This window comes from Lissotriton vulgaris, chromosome 2_1 (assembly GCF_964263255.1).
Source record: "Lissotriton vulgaris chromosome 2_1, aLisVul1.2, whole genome shotgun sequence".
Classification (NCBI taxonomy): domain Eukaryota; kingdom Metazoa; phylum Chordata; class Amphibia; order Caudata; family Salamandridae; genus Lissotriton; species Lissotriton vulgaris.
In genome coordinates this window covers 115,258,842-115,274,725 of record NC_141687.1, presented here as the reverse complement: position 1 = coordinate 115,274,725, position 15,884 = coordinate 115,258,842, and the positions used below count along the sequence as shown (strand labels likewise).

The following is a 15,884-nucleotide window of genomic DNA, read 5'->3' as shown; positions in this document are numbered from 1 at the left end:
CCTTGTATTGGTATGATTGCTGATGCAGTATTTCTCAAGGAGAGAGAGCTCTTTAATTCAGAAATGTAAAATAGTCAACCCGAGGAAGAAGCCATTCCTCTGCATACATCAATATCAGTCAGCTCTGCTTCCCTCCACAGGCTAAAACAGAAAATAGGGGTGATTGCTTCAATAATTCGGGAACAATTGTGTTGCAACACATCTTCCTCTTCTAGCAGCCTCTATTATATAAGCTTCAAACAGGAACAATAATCCACAACAGCGGGCTGCCAACTAACCACTTGGAACCAGGGGCGTTCAAGAAAATGGACCACAGTGCTTCCTTGCAATACTGTTGAGAGATTATTAATAAAGCAGTTACTGAACGCACCTTATCAATCATTAACTTTATTTGTTGACCGTAATCAAAACCGTGAAAATTATGACAGGAGCCATATAACAAACATCAGATTGTAACACCTAGTTCATCATAAAAGTGCTCAGATGGTTACACAGTGTAAAGTATCAAGGCAGAAAGAACAGTACATATACTATAAACGAGGCAATGGACCACATCAATAAATATTTGTCATTGTTTGTACTGAGTAAATCATGAATTTCTCCAAACATTTTTGAGATTCCAACAAGAAAAGACAAATTGCCCATAACAATTGATGCGTTTCAACCCACAATGATTTAATGAGTCATCATCAGGACAAAGGTGAATTGATAATAGCCAGGAATTTATGGGAATTGTCCAAAAAGGGTCCAAAAGGTTGCAATTTGAGCCAACCCCAAAGCATGCCATATAGGGACAGCTTCGGGAGTTGTGAGTTGCCACAAACTGGTTGAGGATATTATCAAATTCAAAATGTAGGAAAGTGCCAACCTGGTAGTGTGCCTCAATCTGTGGCCCATTGGTATCAACATTTAACTTGGTCACACTAACTCCAGCTGAGTCGTCTTATTTATTTGGCTATTTAAAGAGGGCACAATTATCTGAGAGTGTCCTGGCGCGGGGTTGAAGACCTGTAGTAAACTGATATTGACCACCCAATGATAATTATGGTCTTCAGAAGTTCGATCATTGCTTCTATAGAATTGGCTGTTGTAGGATATTTTTAATTCCCTGTGGAGTTCGATGCATAATATTGATTATTAAGTGAATGCTAGTATGTTCTCAAAGGGAACGTGGAGGGGGCGCTTTATAGATCTCAATTTGTGCTATAGCACAGGCTTAACTGTGTGTGTCGGACGCAGACCAAGACACTGTACCAGACTCGGCAAGGGCAGTGGTCCCAGTTCAGGCGCGAGCCTGTGTCTGCTCTGAAACAGCTCATTTCTGAAAGGTGGACCGGCTATTTGAAGCCACCATTCCTCTTTCGCTATGCAGATGACCATCTGGCAGACTTTCAAAGGGGTGCAGAGATCCCATGCAGGCGGGTGCAGTAAGTCACTCTACCCACCTGCAGAGGGATGTCTGGACTGGAGTTTTTCCTGTGCCTAAAGGCAAATTTCGGGACAGGAGGGCACTGATTGAGTACCAGCCGACTGCCTCCTTGCCGTTGTTCCCACCTCTGTAATACCACTTGGTGCAACAGCAATGGATGCAATCATTTTCACTGGAACACTCCCCTTGGAGATCATTCTGGCACATATTTAGCACCAGCACAATCTGCAGTACATACAGGACCCCACAAGCATCTGCAGCCCTTACTGTTCTTCCAAAGAGCCCTTGGGGCACTAAAAGCAGATACACTTGTCCTTTACACCCAAGACAGTTTGTATAATACAGCCCAATATTGATTTTGATAACATATAATGCAACATTTTCATTTGATGACCTCACTTCATTAATATGTGGAAAAACAGTTACCCTTATCTTTTCGGGACTTGTGAGGCTATGCAATACCTCACAGCTCCTTATACAAATTTAGGGTTAAAAATATTGTCCGGTCTTAACAACTTTCCTACTGGAGAGTAATGTTAAACACACATGTACATATTTAAAATGTGTCACAAACTGTATGAGAGTACCTGATCACTAATGATGTAAAAGAGAACTAATCGGAATGTTTTTTTTAAGAGATTAGCTAAATAATGTACATATTACATGCCTACAGGTATGTTATCCAGTGCCACAATAAAAATATGATCAATATTGAAGCTTAACCCCACAACATTATTTAATTTCTTAAAGTAGGTTTCTACGCTGTCTGCTTTGTTTGTTCGGATGACATCTCTTGTGTTGGATATTAAGTTTTAGAACTATTTTTCATTATATGCTAGTGTCTTGATGTCACTATTGCACAGCACACTATATATATATATATATATATATATATATATATATATATATATATATATATATATATAGACCCTCGCTAAGCCTGTTGCTGTTGGCTGCTGCCAAACGGATTGCTTTTTTTCACTAAGACTCGCGGTACCTGCTCCGCGGGTCCCGCATCGCCAGGGGGTGTGTGTTCCACGTCTGGAGCTGCTGGTTTGTGTGACCGGGGCAGAAGGGCTGCGAGCAGAAGGGTTGGGACTCGCTTTCCCAGGAGTCCCCGGATAACCCGCGCCCGTTCCACCTGGGCTGCTCTCCCTCACCGCCCCGCCCCCACCAGGAACAACTTAACATCCATTGCACGTTATTGCTTCGTGGGACCCTCGCTAAGCCTGTTGCTGTTGGCTGCTGCCAAACGGATTGCTTTTTTTCACTAAGACTCGCGGTACCCGCTCCGCGGGTCCCGCATCGCCAGGGGGTGTGTGTTCCACGTCTGGAGCTGCTGGTTTGTGTGACCGGGGCAGAAGGGCTGCGAGCAGAAGGGTTGGGACTTGCTTTCCCAGGAGTCCCCAGATAACCCGCGCCCGTTCCACCTGGGCTGCTCTCCCTCACCGCCCCGCCCCCTCTCCTAAATAGAGGCTGCCATATAAGAGATTCAGCATCCCGCTGCGCGGGAGCGGCCGGGGCGAAGCCCGGGCAAAGGGCGGGCCCTCTGAGGCCTCGTAGGCCAGAGTAGGCTGGGCTGGGCCCATCCTCCAACGTCTGTAGATCTGAGGTCCCTGTTACAGGCAAGTGTAATGGCTATGCCGTCTGAAGAGGGAACATCTGGGAAAAGAGGAAGACTACGTAATGGGTCTCTGGACAATTATTTCCCTAAGGTCTTGTGTGATGGTGATAAGGAATCATCTTTGGCTGAGCGAAGGGCTGAGCGGCGACGTTCAGTCGAGAGTTTGAAAAACAGATCCCTCACTGACGGTGCTCCTCTTACTACGGCCCGGGAGGGAGGTTCACTTGATATGAGTGGGGAAATTGCTAGTCAAGAAGGTGTCCCTTTTTTGCTGCGCGATTGTACCCCCACCCCCTGCTTGCCCTCAGACCATACTGTAATTGTTTCTCCTACTCCTAGTCCCTGTTGTACTATTGTTACAGCAAAGCCTAGGAAGATGAAATCTAAGCAATTAGTTGTAGCCCAGATCCATGGCCCACCACCTAGTAAAAAAAGGAGGAAATTAAGGGCGGGGCTAGGCAAAGTTAAAATTCCCCATTCTGACTTCGGTAAAGTGTCAAAACCCCCCACTACTTATGAGAGGGCAATAGTGGAGGTGCCAGAATTCCCATCATCCGAGTCACCACCGCCAGAGATCAAATCACCCGAAATGGTCACAAATGCTGTAGGTTCTGATATTAATGCGGGGGCTGTAGTATCAAATACATCACCTCCCCCTTCATTAATAGGGAATTTGGAATTCTTACTGAGATCTCTGCTCCTACCCATTAATGAGACCATTAAGAAAGTTGAAATCAGATTGACAATCCTGGAGACTGCTATAAACAGCATGGTCACCTTAACCAAAGCCCAGGGGAGCGGGGTGGCGCATCCCATACCTCCTGTTAAGCTACCTATTAATAATGCTGCTAATACCCCAATTGCTTCATCCCAGCCGTCCAAACAGAAGCCACAGCCTCATGGTAGGGCTGAGCCCGGCTTTCAAAATCCACTCCCCCCAAAACATATAAACACTCCAGTAGTAGAAACGGGTGGTGACCCCAAAAGGGTAACGACGAAGGCCCCCATAACGAACAAACGGGAGGAACACGGGGAAGGTAGATATACTAGAGGTCCAGTAAACAAGGGGCCGCAAGTGGAAATTCCCCCACAAGCAGTGCCCTTTGTGGTAGTTTTGACCGGGGTTCCACCGTTAGTAGAGAACAAGAAGGAGGGATATGTTGAATTAAAAAATAAAATCATACATTGGTTGAGGACATATAGGCCCATAGCACACAATATGGATGGGGACATAGTGCATGTCAGGTGGATCAACTGGCTGGGTAGTAGACGCAAAGATATTGAAGGGGACCTAGTGGTGGTTAACTTTAGAGACCCTCGGGCAGTAGATTACATTCTAAATTGGCCCACTGGAAGTGGGGACAATTGTATTATCCCTCGGGCTCTAACATATTTCTATCCTAGGTCAGTTGCGTTTCCCCCCAATCACCAAAACAAGTTCCACCGTTTTTAGATCTAACCCCCCTTTACCTCATAGCAACATCTATCCTCGTACGGGCAGTACCCTGCCCAGGCCGCTGATCACTTTGGCTGGACTACAGTACCTCAGAGATACAAAATGAATCACGACATTAGGATGGAGCATCTGAGACCCTTCACTCGTCTGGACACTAGTAATAGGTTTTCGCTGCTTTCCGGTATGGAAGACTGCGATTGATGTTTACAGACTAAGGGGGAGAGAGGTGGACAGTTAGGTGTTGAGGCTCTGCGGTTAGCTGGACGTAAAGATACAAGTCAGGAGGGATCCTTTGTAGTTCAAAATGCGGCTAGCAACAGTACCACTGGGGCCTCGTTGGAAGCTCTGAGTACGGATAATACTGTTGGTTGTACTGTACACTCCAAACCTTCTATCCGTGTGGTGGATAGCTGCACGACTAAGGCGGGTGGTGATGGGGGGAGCAAGGGGGTCCATGTCAAAGTTCTTAAGGGCCGTCGGGTAATAAACCGGTTATCTTGGAATGTAGCGGGGTTAAAAAGTAAGATGGATATACCGGAATGGCACACATTCATCAAGAAGTTCGATGTTTGTCTGTTTCAGGAAACCTGGAGTCTGCTACCAATAAATAAATCGGGTTATACTACCTTTTTTTCTCCAGCAGTAAGTAGAGGGAAGGGCAGACCGGCGGGAGGCCTCACGGTCTGGATAAAAATTGATCTGGACTGGGATGTGGTCCTCCATGACTCTGAGTGTAGTGATATACTACACCTCTCCTCTAGGGGTCATGTTGAGGGGCATAGGCTTGAACTATTCAATGTGTATGCCAGAGGGGCCCCGGGGGATACTACTTCAGCAACTATACTAAGTCTAGATTCAGCATTAGTCAACTGTCCTCCTGCAGCTAAAATTATTGTGGGGGGGATTTCAAATGTATGTTTGAACCTCTCCTTGGAGATGACCCCCTAGGTATTGAAGAAGAAGACTCTAAATGGTCCATCCCACTCTTGTCATTACCCCCCATTCGAAAATGGTCTGCAAGGGCAATCCAAATTAATGCCCTTATTAGGGATCACAAACTTAGAGCACTTAATGGTAGGACCATGTCCGACCGGGCAGGTGCGATGACCTTTAATAGGCTTACAGGGCCATCCAGAATCGATTACATCCTAATGGACGTTAGCATGTGGACTGACCTAATTGATATGGAGGTGATACCTACTCAGGATAGTGACCATAACCCCTTGTGCAGCAAGTTTAAGTGGGGTAACCTTAAAGATAGGGGGGTGAGTGCCCCCATGAAGTTAACTAAAGAGATTATCCCATATAACAATATTCGTAGACTGAAATGGGATAAGGCAAACCTGAAGGAGGACCAACTAGGGACCATCAAATCTCTTGTGGTGGACTTGCATTTGGAGCTGGAGGTTTGGGATTGGGAAAATGGGAGTAGCCCGAATCCTCCCACTACCCTTGATACAGTTTATAAAGCCACAATAGAGCAAGTGAGTCACTATTTTCTCTCTAAAGGGAAAAGTTGCAGAATGAACAACACCCCCCCCATTTCAAGCAACCCTTGGTACTCGGCCCAGTGCAAGGGTAAAAGGAAAAACCTGACAGATGCCCTTCTCACAAGGGATCCTTTACTAGTTAGAGCGGCTAGGAAGGATTATTTGAAAGTATTAGCGTTGGCTAAACGTGAATGGGAGGAACAGCATTGGCAGGATTTAACAGATGCTGTGAGCATGAGGAACCCGAAGCTATTTTGGGACTTAATCAATAGATCTAGACAGGGGAGATCGCAACCACTAGCAGCTCATATAACTAGCCAGCAATGGTTTAATCACTTCTCAGCTTTATATGGTGGAATTGAAGATACAATTAGCCCCGTGGTAGCCAGCGGTGGGGGTTGGGAATCTTCAGGGGAGGACGAGCATCCATTCACGGCCTCAGAAGTAGCAGTGGTTATTAGACACTTGACCCCAAAGAAGGCGGCCGGTCCGGATGGGATCCCAGGGGACCTCTTGATTGCGGAACCTATGGCCTGGGCCAACTTAATTGCCATTATAATGAATTTGATTGTAAGGGGCCATCCTGTGCCAGATTCCTGGAAGGGGGCTGAGGTGGTTACTGTTCATAAGAAGGGGGCAAGAGATGACCCTGCCAATTACAGACCTATCAGTTTGATAGATGTAATCCAGAAAGTGGTTGGCAGGGTCATTATCTCAAGGGTTGGCGATTGGATGGAGGAGGCAAGCATCCTCTCCCACCTCCAAGCTGGATTCCGCCGGAAGGTGGGTACGATGGACCAGGTCTTTCGCTTTTTTATCATTTATTGGAAGACAGTTACCATCAAAAAGGGCAGTCTTTATATGGCCTTCATAGATCTCAAAACAGCTTTTGACCTGGTCCCTCGGGCTACATTGTGGGAGATTCTAGGAAGGATGGGCTTCCCCGGTAGACTCTTGAGTTTAATTGTAAGGCTCCACGAGGGGAACTACGCGAGGATCAGATGGGGTACCCAGGGACAGCTGACTGACAGGGTCCCCGTGAGGAGCGGAGTACGCCAGGGCTGTGTTATGGCTCCGACTCTTTTCTCCTTTTTTCTGAATGGAGTGGTGGATCATCTGAGAGGGGAAGAGTCGGATGCTCCATCCCTGGCGGGGGAAAGAATCCCCACTCTGCTCTTCGCTGATGACACTATACTGATCTCCAAATCCCCAGTAGGATTGCAAAAGCTTCTGAATCGATTTAGCTCCTTCTGCATAGATAGAGGCCTAACCATCAACACCTCAAAAACCAAGCTGATGGCTTTCTCACCCTCCAAAAGATTTAAAAACAATTTCTCGCTCAATGGGGCACCCCTGGAGATGGTCGATTCATTAGACTATTTAGGGGTGCGGATAAATAGTCGAATGAATTGGAAGGATCACTTGGCTAAAATGTTACTTGGTCACAAAAGAGTAACTGGGGTGACCTTGAGGGAGTATCGAGAGTCAACAAGTAAACCTGTGTCACCGGTCATGGCCATTTATGAGGGCCAGATACTCCCGGCTGCATTATATGGCTCTGAGCTTTGGGGGTTCGAAAACGTTTTGGAACTATCCTTAGCGGAAAATAAGTTTCTGAGGGAGGTGGTGGCTCTCCCCGCCTCTACCCCGTTGATCCCCTTGTGGCTAGATTTGGGCAGACGTGCCCTAAAGGACCTAGTGAGGCTGCGACCATTGCTCTTCTGGGTCCGCCTAAGAAGGACCAAGGAGCTTGCCAAATATGCTGAAGGGTTGGATGACCTAATATTGCTTGATACTGGCAACAAGATTGGATGGCTGAACAATGTGAGGCACCTGGTTCTCCAATTGGGATTGAGAGATGTGTGGGAGACCCAAATGCCGCCGCCCAAACTAGTGATTAAGAAGTTATACTGGGATTGGGTGCAGGGCGAGGCAATACGCGGTGGGGCTGGGGATTCCCTCACTGAACGGTTCTTAGAGTTCAAATGGGTTAGAAAGCTGGAACCCCTTTTTGATCTTATAACCAAGCCTCTAGACAGAGCGTTATATTTAAAACTAAGGTACGGGACCCTCCCGGTGCATGAATTCACCGCGAGGTGGTCTAACTCTGGTGGCCCTTCGCGTTCGTGCCCTGGTTGTGCAGCCCCTAAGGAGTCTGTGGCCCACTTACTTTTTGCTTGCCCCGCTTACAAAGTGGCACGGAAGATCTGGCTGAAACCTGTATGTAGGGAGTTGGGGCTGAGGTGTCACAGACTGGCCTTACGTGTACTCTCTACGGACTCATCATCCACTGCCATGATATGCGGGGTGGCAAAATATTTGAGCAGTGCATGGCTGACGCGCCCAAGGATACTGAAGCTGCACTCTAGGCTACCAATCGATTGACTGTATGTAATTGATGGTTCTCCTATTATAACACAATGAACTGCTGAGGATGTTTTGGCTAAGGTCCATATTAATTATATTGTTATATTTTATCATTGTTCTAGCGGGGGAAATGTACTTTTATTGTGTATAATGTACTCTTTTATGGTGAGCAATTTTTACCGAATAAAGATATTCAACAATTATATATATGTATATTCTATAATCAATAAAATTAGTATTGTCAGTTAATTAAAGTAAATGATTTACTATAACAAACTACATATACAGTTTCAAATGTTCCTTGGATTAGCGTGAAAACTTCATCACACAACCAATGAGCACCGCTGTATGGCGTATTTCTGTCCTGCTTCGGAACAGCCACTATTTCAGCAGTTAGTATGGACCCAACAATGTCCCTGAAAATGATGAGTAATGCAGAGACTCCAGCACCATAGCATGTACAGTGTGGGCTTGTGCAACAATTGGACTGCACACCTCAGTTTGCACAGGTCTAACCGCCTAATTCGTTATGTGCAGTGAGTGCAATGACTTTGGCTCAGCCCCTTTGACTCCACCTCAGTCAATAACTCCCTAGGAATAGCCTCGCCTCTTGGATAGTAGTACTTGCGTCAGGGGCGGCCTTAGGCATGTGCAAGCTGTGCACCTGCACAGGGCCACCAAACCCCAGGGGCCACCATGCCAATATATATCCTTAATATAATAATCCTCTAAGGATGGATACATATTTGCATGGCGGCCCCTGGCAGGGATTTGGCGGCCTCCAGCTCTTTTCCACTTCCAAACACCCTGACCCCCCCTCTTCACTGGCCTCTGCGCTCTGACCCGCCCGGACCCCCTCTTCCGGGGCCCCCTACCTACGCTTCCTGCCCAAGGCCACCATGAGCCTAAAGCCGCCCCTGTTTGCGTAGAGCCGACCTCCTCCAAAGATAGGTCTTCCTATGCAGCGATCTGTCCCGAGACAGGACACATCGCTACTTAGCAGCTGAAGCATGGATGCAGCAAGCTCACAAGTGATGTGGTTAGCATCAACGTGTGCTTTGTAGAGCGTATGTGCACAGAGTAGGGCTCAGAATAGGGATCTTATTTGAAAAGCAGTGTTTTGGCAGCATTCACGTCAAATGCTGGTTTGTACATAGACTAGATCTAGCATCTGAGCAGAGCATCTATCATGACTGCCAATACCTGCCAGCAGACCACCTATGCAGGCAGCAGTTCAGGTCCCACCAAAGGCATTTCAGAAAGACTTTTGGGAGTACAACTATGCGAAGCATCAAAACATAAAGGAAGTCCTACATCTGTATTGTCATGCTGTCATAATGTTTGTGCTGTGCGGCTTGTGCTGTTTTGCTTGATCCGATGGGTGGCGGAAGTGACATCACACATCCTTTGATCGCTGATGACCTCAAATGGGGAGGTCAAGAAATAAAAAACAAAGAATTTAAACTGGACTGTAAAACCGTTTTCCTCGTCCTGTTGCCATGTAATGACCCTTGCAACCAGGGAGTAGCCCAAACGACCTTCATGCAGGGTACTTCCATTTTGATTTAATGCCCGATGAAGCATAGAATGTAACATAAATACAAATATTGACTGAATAATGAAGGTAAGGCAAGCTTACCTCATCTAATACCACTTTATGGGTAGTTTAATGCTATTTATTTATTTTATTTATTTATGGGCTTGTAGCGCGCCGGCATCACACCCGAAGGTGTATCTCCGCGCGGAGCTGTGAGGTAAACAGGTCGAGCAAAGCACCTCCTAGAATAGTACTGTCTTTAGGTGTTTCCTGAAAGCTGAGTGACTCGAGCATTCTCTAAGGGAGAGGGGGAGGTTGTTCCAAAGACGTGGGCCCATGATGGAGAGGGCACGGCCTCCCTGTCTGGTCTTGTAATGTCTGGGAACCTGAAGTAACAGTTGGTTACTGGACCTAAGATTGCGGGAAGGACGATGGTACACAAATTTATCTGCCAAGTAGTGGGGTCCCAGATTGTGTAGACTCTTGTGTATCACACAGCAGATCTTAAATTCCACCCGTTTCCGGATGGGAAGCCAGTGAAGGGCCTTAAGGAGGGGGAGGGACGGCGTTCTAGGGGGGGTGTTAGTTACCAGCCGTGCCGCGGTGTTCTGCACCACCTGCAGTTTATTGAGCACTCCTTCATTGGCTGCTAAGAATAGGCCATTGCAATAGTCCAGGCGACTCAGAACGAGGGCCTGGACCAGGGTCTTCTGTGTATTATCTGGTAGAAGGGGGAACACTTTCCGAAGGAGGCTGATAATGTGGAAGCAGGACCCTGCCGTAGTGCTGGCATGATGGAAAAGGGTAAGGTCATGATCTATACGAACCCCCAGGTTTTTTACTACCTGTTTCGGGAGCGGGGCCTGACCCAGGCTGGAGGGCCACCAGTCGGGGGTCCACAGGATTCTTGCCTCTCCGAATAGCATGACCTCAGACTTTCCCACATTGCACTGGAGAAAGTTCTTGGCCATCCAGCTGGCGATTGCAGTCATGCCGTTGGAGAACGATTGTCTTATCTCCGGGGTAAAGGTCTTAAAAGTGAACAGCAGCTGCGTATCGTCAGCGTAGGAGATAGGTATAAACCCGACGGACCTCGTCATGTTGGCCAAAGAGGAGACATATACGTTAAACAACGTAGGGCTAAGACAGGAGCCCTGCGAGACTCCTCTGATGATACTGGCAGAAGTGGAGCTAAAAGAGCCCATATTCACCTTCTGAGTACGCTCTGAGAGAAAGCTGGTGAACCACGCCAAGGCAGAACTGTCAATGCCTATCTCCTTTAATCTGGTGAGGAGAATGGCGTGGGATATGGTGTCGAATGCTGCGGATAAGTCCAACAGCACCAACACCACTGACAGCCCTCTGTCCAGGGACAGGCGTATGGCATCCGTGACGGAGAGAAGGGCAGTCTCGGTACTGTGCCTAGGCCTGAACCCGGACTGAGAATGGTCTAGACTGCCGGTCTGCTCAATGAAGCTGGAAAGGTGGTTAACGTGCTTCTCCGTTAATTTGCCAATGAACGGCAGAAGGGAGATTGGCCTCAGATTGGTCATGTCCGACCACGGGATGGTGGTGTTTTTCCTGATAGGCTTGACCATGGCCTCCTTCCACTCCCGGGGGACCAATCCCTCCGACAGGGAGCGGTTGATCACCGTCAGAATGGAGGGGCTGAGGACACTCCCAATAAGGTACATGACACGGGCAGGTACAGGATCCACTGGGCTACCTGATTTAATAGTCCCAATCAGGGAGGTGACTTGGTCCAAGGTTATCTCGGGGATGAAAGATAGCGTAGCTGGAGCAGCGCAGGCTATTCCAGATTGGAGACTGGAAGAGGAGTCGTATTCATCCGCGGATAGGCTTGATTGGGAAATATTCCGATAAATGGCATCAATTTTATCGGAAAAAAACCCAGCAGTGTCATCGCACAGTTTTTGGGTCAGCACTTCTGGGCTGTCGCAAGCGACGGGCTTGGTGAATGTGCAGAGAACCTGGTACAGCAGTTTGGAGTCGTTGCCAGCCTCAGAGAGTTGGAAGATAATATGGGACTATCCTGTCAAAAGTGGAGATTCTCTGAGAACTGGGGAAATTTTGCATTAGAGATTGCGTAATTAATCTGATTTAGCGTATGCAATATTGGGAAAAATGGTTCAAAGAAACGAGCCTTTGAATGTGGTGTGTTTTCTTGAACTCTCCTTTAAGGGTAAGATAACATAAAGGGATAATGAAGTCTACGTGGGTGTTTGTGTGTTTTTTGGGGTTTTTTTTTTTTGCTGTGAAGATTGTTGGTAATTATAAACCTAGAAACTTCAGCTTTTTAAAGTGGACTTCTGCTGCCTCTTTCTGCAGTGCTTCTGACAGCTACTTTGATGTGACTCCCAAGTCGCGATCTCCCCCTCCGGCGATACATCGACAGGTGGAAAAACGGAGAGAGCTTGTTCGGTCGCAGACATTGCCACGGACATCAGGAACCCAGGCCAGGAAGGCTTTCTTCGAGAAGATTGATCCAGAAATTGGAAAGTATGACATTTCCTAGTCACTGGTGAACTGTGATCAATTGATCCAATGTTGTTTTTGCCTATAATTGAAGAGAACTGTTTTAAATACCATAATACCAGATTTTCCCTGTCCATATCTTTTTTATTTATATAAGACAATCTACAAATTTATTTACAGTTATTAAATATTGATGAATATAAAAATGAATTGTCAGAAATGTAATGACTAGGACAAAAATATGGCGATTCTGATTACATCTCTGGTCTGCAGGGAGGGCATTTCAGTCTCCCCGACACTGTACTCAAAACTCAAAAACCCTGGGTTTTACACCCTAGAAGAACTGAGGTCAGCACCGTCAGCATCATGCACTCTCTTCGTTTTTCTTATTGAGCACAAGAGAAGTGATGTATTCAAGGACCATCTCTTTGGTTGGGCCTATGACTAAGTTGCTACTCTTGTCCCATACCCTTTCAAGAGACCCCCTCACCACCAACCTCATGCTGGTCAAGCACCTAGAGCTGGAGCTTCTCCTTTCCTCGCCTCAACGGGCAATCCACAGCTGGTGCATGACCGCTCTCTGCTTTCCATCATATCCAACATGGCTCTTTTGGTATTGCAATCCCTCATCCTCGTGTGGGGTTTCTTATTTCGAACTACTGCATACTCCGTATCAGTTGCACCCAAAGTGCTCTCCAGCTAAACTACATATTTTTAAAACCCAATAAAGTATATATAAGGTATTTCTAAAGTTAGAATATGTTGCTGCAGAAGCTGTGTTGATGCAAAGACTTCAATATTCCAAGTTTGCCCTTGAGAATTGACTCCATGCCCTGTGCTCACAGTAAAAATCCCCGGCCTTTGCCATCGCAGCATCAGGAGGTGGGACCGTGGTCAAACGGGACCCAGGTCTTGTACACTTGAGTGGCAAGGAGTGGATGGGCACCGTTGATTAGTTGCTGCTTAGACCTCAAGCCCCTCAAATCTTATGTTGCTCTTCAAACTCACCCGAAGCAAGACATCCACAGTCTCCCTAAGAAGCTATGAGGTACATAGGACTGACTCCTGCGAGACAACGAGAATGTGCCGAGTAGACTTGAGAGGCAGGTGGTCCTTTCAGAGCGGTGCTGTGCCTCAAAATGTAGCTTAAATGCACAACTCTATTGATTTTCACATTGTGTGTATATATAAATATATGTGATGTAATGTGATGTATGTGTCTTGTAAAGCGCACTGCTGCCCTGAGGCGTCCTGGAGCTGTAGACCGCTGGGGAACCCGTCCTGGCTATCCCTGTGAGATGGTCCCTACTGGGTATCTCCAAGGTGAAACCAGGCATCCCCGGCGAATGTGGGGGGCCGTTGTAGAGATGAGGCAAGCTAATGCCCAGAGTTGCCGAGTGTGATCCCTGGTTAAAGTAGGCACCGAGGCGAGAATTATCGAGTCCGCTGACCCTGGTCCACAACCCTGCCGCGTCGGGAATTGAACCCTGGTCCCGGGCCGTTCTCTGCTTCCGGGTCTGCCGCCTCTAACCAGTGAGCCACACCACTCCACCATCTTTTAAAACTTCCAAATTTGTTGACCATTAGGGTTTCATGGGGAATGTTTATTGAGCGCCACCGGGATTATGAGCTTTGGGATCCAAGCTGCATCTCCTGACTCGCCATGAGTTTAAAAGACCAGAAGAAAACTAGACCTCGAATATCGAAAGGAGTATACGATGTGAGATGGTATCCGCAAAGCCCGGGCAGGACTACAAGTCAGATGTGTAGACTTCCAGGTGGCAGACTTATTGCAATGATAGGATAAGCAAGGTTGCATCCTGATATAGACTGAATATGGAGGTAAAAGGAGGCCAAAGAATTGTACAAATTGGAGAGTGTTATTCCCCAGTTGAAGTACTGCTGCAGTCTTAGTTGTATAGAAATAGGTGTGTTGCGATGGAAGAAACCTGAGTCTTAACTGATCTAATCACCTATTACTGGTTTGCCCACTCTTATCCTTGTGTGGGATAACTGGAAAGTGCTGATTATGGCTAAGGGAATTAATCCGCAAATTATGACTGTTTGGACTTGTAATGTTCTTCTAGTTCTGGAGCTGCCAGCACTGTACATAGAGAGCTGTTTACAAAGCGTTTTCATTAGATTTGTACAAACCCAATGAAGATATCACATTGTGTCGATCTGAATTGCCACCATTGCTAGGACACGAAGTCCAGGGTAGCTACCCTTGCCTAGCAGAAGCTGAAGATAGGCCTGGCATCAACCCACTTACCTGCAGCTTTGAGCGCCACTTACAACGCTACACCCAGCAGCATGATGGCTAACATGCTGGAAGCGCTGTAGCCAAGAATCCGGTCCTAACATTGCTTTCTCGATCATAGTCCTCTACCATAGGGAATTTCCAACTACAACCCTTAGTCTGCCTTTTGAAGTTACTTGCACAGATATCTTGTCTCAACAGTGGAAGGTTTGCATTTCAGTAGCCCCTAACTTCACCTTTCCTGATTGATTCTTGCTGCCCGTGTGGTCCACCTAGGCTGTCCTTCCTCTTCTAGAACAATGTAGCAGGCATGTTTGTCGACGATGGGAAAGGAGGATTGGATTCTACCTCGCGTGCTGTCCATTCTCTCCTTCCAAGCGGCACCCGTTTCAGCTGCCTCAGTTGCTGATCTCCAGCTGCACAGGGGCCGCAGCCGTGTCACGCACTTGTCAACGCTGGTGACTTCTGGGCTTTTAGGCTCCTGTGTTCTGGCTCCATCTTGGTGATTTAACATGATTTGATTCATCCGGTGCAGCTACTACTTGCTGCTCCTCCTAAAATGTAATCCTAGTTGTGCCAGTAAGTCTACACTCCAGTTCCACACAAAAACATACAGATATCCAATCCGTGCCCTGATTCACATGATTGGGAGTGGTGGATGTTTAGCCGAAGACCTGCAGTTTCATAAGACATCTAAACAATACAGAATATCAGCCAGTTTATAAAGGTAAGATTAGAGAGAGAATTGTGGATGTTCGAGGAGGTGCCCTGCTAATTTATAGTAAATATGCGCAAACCTGTAGGCTAGCGGGCATTTATGAGCAATTTGCTGGTAGTTTCCGAACCTGGAAATAGACACAATTTTACTCCTGTCACAGGAAGGAGTAAGTGTCTTCCCAGGGCAGATAATACCTTCTGTTCAATGCAGCTACAAATATTGGGGTTCAGCAAAGCATATTTCTACATGGTTCACTCGTACATTATTTTCTTTGTGGTGGAAACTACACGGCATACTTTTGGTCTACCCCTAGAAATCTAAATAATCCTGTAATGTTTGTGAATCTCATAAAAATGAAAAATGTATGCCAAACATTGAAGTTGCTCTGCTGGAGTAAATTTCTACGTTCTACGGCTTAAGTTTCGTGACCCGGGCTCAGCATTTGCAACCTGCATGGGCACCAATCTCAGAATACGCCTCCTTGCTTCCTGGTGCTCTGCAGTTGTG

General features: G+C 46.9%; 1 protein-coding gene across 2 annotated transcripts in view; it reads left to right on the top strand.

Annotated features, from left to right (window-relative positions):
• Window positions 1-15,884, top strand: part of SMTNL2 (smoothelin like 2) — a 379,037-nt gene that overhangs the window by 295,592 nt on the left and 67,561 nt on the right. For both annotated transcript variants that reach the window (XM_086954547.1, XM_086954546.1), the window contains exon 6: window positions 12,253-12,423. In XM_086954547.1, coding sequence (XP_086810673.1) covers window positions 12,253-12,423 — 171 coding nt within the window. The remainder of the gene's footprint in view (window positions 1-12,252; window positions 12,424-15,884) is intronic.